The 4,635-nt window shown below is 57.3% G+C and overlaps 2 protein-coding genes across 2 annotated transcripts; both read left to right on the top strand.

The window, feature by feature from the left end:
• Window positions 1–1,329: 1,329 nt before the first annotated feature.
• LDBPK_366200 (hypothetical protein, conserved) lies at window positions 1,330–2,349 on the top strand (the record flags this gene model as incomplete). Its single annotated transcript, XM_003865684.1, has 1 exon — window positions 1,330–2,349. One exon carries the CDS (start codon window positions 1,330–1,332, stop codon window positions 2,347–2,349), a length of 1,020 nt encoding a protein of 339 aa, XP_003865732.1.
• Window positions 2,350–3,756: 1,407 nt separating this feature from the next.
• On the top strand, window positions 3,757–4,635 carry LDBPK_366190 (hypothetical protein, conserved; the record flags this gene model as incomplete). The annotated part of the gene is made up of 1 exon (XM_003865683.1): window positions 3,757–4,635. One exon carries the CDS (start codon window positions 3,757–3,759, stop codon window positions 4,633–4,635), a length of 879 nt encoding a protein of 292 aa, XP_003865731.1.

Below are 4,635 nucleotides of genomic sequence, written 5' to 3'. Positions count from 1 at the left end.
TTTTTTTTTTTTTTTTTTTTTTTTTTTTTTCTTTAAGGGAACACGATCCACCGTGTCGTGTGCTGCACTCTTTTTTTTTTTCATAGGTTCTCGTCGCCGTATCTTTCCGCTCTGCTGCGCCGCGTGCGCTGACCTCACCCCGCTCACTTGTATCCGGGGGCACGCAGCCTCTGATTCTGCAACGTTCGGAGGGGCGGCTGAAAAGGTAGCCCCCCCCCCAAAAAAGTCTACGTGTGATTCTGGAAAAGCCAACATCATGCCCGCACGCGAATGTTCACCAAAGTGATGTGAATGGCGTGTGTGCCTCCGTTTCCTTCTCTATGTTCTTGCGCTTTTTCGGAGCAGCGTTTTCTGTGAAGCGTTTTTGTCCGATTCCTTAGTTTTGTGGGTCTCCCGTCGTTGCTATCTCACGCTCGTTTTCTTCCTGACTTGCACCGCCTCCACCTCATCCCGTCCTGCCTCCTTTCTCTAGCCATGTCGGAAATCGCAACGCAGACATTTTTTTCGATCCCGTTTTACAAGGGATATCTCCCATTCAAGGAGGCACAGCAGGCACAGTCCTATGTTGTGCTCGCCCTTACCACGGACGACGCGCCGCTGCTCTACGACGATGATACGTGTGCCGTTGGCTCGGTAGGGAGCGGGTACGTGGTGGCCAAGGCGCCCTCCACGACGCCCGAGCGCCCCGTAACACCGGAGAACGCGGCCTCGGGTCGCCAAGCTGCTCTGCTGCACCCGTTATCGTCGCTGCCGCCACCACCGCCAGAGAGATCGCCGATCACGCGCAGTCGCTCCACCACGAACGAGAATAGCCACGCGTCACCACACATGCTCAGCAGCAGCATCGACTCTACAGGCATCCACTCTGCCGCTCCGGTGGCCACCGCCCTCGGTGGTGGCGTTGCGTTTTACCTCTTTCATAAACGCGACGTGCAACCGCCGCCGATCCGGTTCTACGTTTCTCCCAAGAAGGTCCATCGCTGCTTCCGCGGGTGCGAAAGGTTGGGTTGCTCGTGCGAGCGCATCCACTTCAACCCAGATGCGTGGCGCATGCGTCTGGAAACGTTGCCGAGGCTGCCGCTGACGGTCGCGCGCGCCGGGCAGAACATACGTGTAGCGCCGAACCAGATAGAGCCGACGGCCGGGTACTTTTTTGCACTTGGGCTGAAGACGGCCAAGGTGCTTCCTGCTGTGGTGCCGACGATGTGTCGTTTCAACACGACATGCCGAAACGGAATCAGATGCCTGTACATTCACGCCGACACGACGGTGATGCCCAAGCAGGTGCAGACGTCCGAGATTACCCTGCGTACGTGGGGCCAACACGTGATGGACAACGCCCTGTCAGGCAAGGAGGCGGGCGCCTTCTTCGAGTTCCTCGACGAGCAAGGCGTGCGCACTGTGGGGGACATGCAGGTGCTCGGAAACGCCGCCTTCGATTCGCTGGCCGCCAGAGTCCCGCCGCGGTGGGCGGAGGCCTTCTTGACGCTGTCGGTGCTGCGTGACTTGGACACGAAGATGCAGCTGTCGAATGCGCTTATGGCGTTCCCGCGCATAGAGGCACCTGTGAGACTGCCGGGCTTCCTGAATACCGTCGGCGACCTGCTCAACCTGACCGCGTCTGCCTTCATGCAGCTCCAAGTCGCACCGTTTGTGATGAATGCATGCTCGCTGATTCGCGCCCGCTACGGCACTGACGAGACCTTCAGCATCATCGACCTCAAGAAGGAACAGCCCAACACTTTCTTCAGCAACGCTACGCGCATGATTCAGAGCTTCTGCCGCACGCATGCGCACTGTAGCTGGCGCAAGCACGATCCATCACGGCCAGTAGTCACATCGGTGCTTACCTTTGTGGATGTCAACAAGTGCCGCTGTCACCTCAACGGCGACAACCCAGAAAACAAGCACGAGGAGCACATCGACGCCCCCATCCCGGCCGACATTGAAGAGATGGGGACGCCGAGCGGATCGTGGTGCCAGTGTATGCGACGAGGCGTGATCGCGGTCAACTACGAGCTCAGCACGCCGAGCGGGTCGCGCTGCTCCGAGCAGAATGCGATGGGCAAGCTTGCCTCACTCGGTGTCCCCACCTGGGGCGTGCGAGAGGTATTTGTGCACGGAAGGGCCGCAAAGGAGCCAAACCCGCTCTTCCCGTGCGGTGTGTGCGAGAATATGCTGCGGAGAGTGACAAAGGACGTTCTCGCCCACTACGGCGGCGACGTCACGCTCTACATGTTTGACGCCACCACCCCGCGCAAAATTGTATTTCTCACGATCCCCGAAATCTCCAACCGGGATGGCGCCAACTTCAAGAAATTTGTTGCCGAGGACCTGCGCAGCCGCTGACACATCCTGCAGGGGTCTCGAAAGAGAGGGACGCGTTCAAAGGAATTAGACGGGTGGGGGGGGGGCGAATGTCCTACTGCGTTGCTATCAAAGAAGAGTCGATGGGGTATGCAGCTCGCGTAACTCTCCTGTTGCACGCCATCCTCCTCTTTTTCTTGTGCCTTCTGCCGCGCTCGTTGGCGCCATTGGGCGTCCCTGTGCTTCAATGGATGGGGGTGATGGATGTAGTAGTGGATATGTTGTTGTGCGGTTGGCCGAAAGTAATGTTCCATGTCGCGATGAACACAGCCCCGCGTGCGCGCGATTGACGCTGCTTCAATCTTACCTGAAGAAAATGTTAAGCGTATCTGCGTTCACAGTCCACACGCGTTCAGGCGCTGGCGCAGCACGTCTGGGCAACGTGTCAGTTGATGTATGGGTCAGTAGCGGAGACTTGACAAAGAATGCGCAAATCTGCTAGGCCTCCCTGATGCACGTCTGTGCTGGGAAGGAGGCTCTTCTACGCACCGTGGGCAGACTGTGTGGGTCTCTCTCACTTCTCTCTCGCAATGATTGACCACGTCCTCTTCTTCTCTACACTCTGGTCTCCTACCTTCCTCTTCAATTTTTTGTTCGGTTCTCGCGGTTTATTGAACAGAATGTTGAAGAACTGGCCAGCTCGTCTGGTCCGTTCATTTTTCCGCCATCGTTTTTTTTTTGTTGGTTGTTTTGGTGGACGGGACAGTGAAAGAGGCGTGCTCGCGCATCCGGTCGTCTGTGTGTCTCTTTGTTTTGTGCTTGCATGAGCGATTCGCGTGCTCTTTTTGCTGTTGTTGTCGCGTCGCGTGAACACGCCCACACTCACACGCACGAGAAGGCTCTAGAAAGGCTCTCGTCAGCATTATCTGTGTCGTAGCGCTGCGCTTCCCGCGTTCGAGCACAGACCGCGAGCACACGGGACTACGCGCTGCATTCGCGCTCATCTCCGTCACCTTCGATGGTCAGGTGGCTGCCATCCGCTATCGCGTCTCAAATTGCATGCATCTCCCTTTCATTTTTTTTGTTTCTTGTCTCATTGTGCTTCCAGCCCCAGACTTCACGACTGCGTTATCGCAGAGTGTAGACCTCCATTCTCCTTCCGCCTGCACTGACGAACGCGCACCCTATATATTCGTACACAAGAGGGATCACCATCACCCGAGGGGGAGGGGACACGTGCCGAACTCAGAGACCGCCCTTTCAAGGGCACAAGCAGAGAGCCAGGGAACGGTGAGACTCTCCCCTGCGCCGCCCCTTACGCCCTCGCCTTTGCGTTCTCGATTTCGTGCAAGCGTCTTCTCGAGCTCAGCTCTCTCCCGCTGCAGCCCCATCGCCCTCGTGAAAGCAACTGAGAGTACAAGCGGCACACCAACATCCGTCTTCGTCAAGATGTCTGCCTTATCCGAGCGACTCGTAATGCAGCTGCTTCGCATTCGCAACCGCGAACTAGAGCTAGAGACAAAGCAGCAGGAGCTGGACAGCAAGCTGAGGCAGGAGGAGGATCTCCGCAAGGAGCTCGAGGTGGAGCAGGAGAAGCTGGCAAAGTTGCGGAGTGTACAGGAGACTCTCGAGAAGATGAACGAAGGGCTGGAGGCGAAGTACAAGGCGGTGAAAGAGGACGACGAGCTGCAGCGAAAGCAGATCTCGGAGGAGCTGAAGAAACGCATCGCCGAGGTGGATGAAGTGTCGAGAGAGTTGGCAGAGCGTGAGCAGCGTGCGCAGTCGCGAAAGGAACTCCTTTTGAAGCAGCAGGAAATCTACGATCAGCACTCGAACTCCGGCAAGGAGAAGTTCGACGAGCTCGTGGCGAAGCGCGCGAGCGAGATTGAGGCGCTCACCAAGAAAAAGGACGATAACATTCGCCGCACCCCGGAGCTCCGAAAACAGCTAGAGACGGAGACAGAACAGCTGACCGCCGCGAAGGCGCAGCAGATGGAGCTCCAGGCCAAGGTGAACGAATTCCTCAACCGCTTCTCGATTATCCAATCACAGTTGAACGAGGCCAAGAGGTTGTACGAGTCTGCCTCGACGGATAAGGACCGCAGCACGCGCATGCTCAAGGCACTGGAGAGCGACCTTGAAATGCTTCGGCGTCGCGCCGCGACGAGTAAAGCAGAGCGTGACAAGGAGCTCGCCAAGGTCACTGCGCTGACGGAGAGGATGGAAGCGGTACGAAGTCAAATCAACACCTTTGAAAACATCACAAAGATGCTGACCATGTCCGACGATGGCGATGCCGCGGCTGGGGCGACACAGCCGAGACAGTGA

Source organism: Leishmania donovani, chromosome 36, assembly GCF_000227135.1.
Source record: "Leishmania donovani BPK282A1 complete genome, chromosome 36".
Classification (NCBI taxonomy): domain Eukaryota; phylum Euglenozoa; class Kinetoplastea; order Trypanosomatida; family Trypanosomatidae; genus Leishmania; species Leishmania donovani.
The sequence above is the reverse complement of the archived record's forward strand: the minus strand, read 5'-3'. Positions and strand labels throughout refer to the sequence as shown.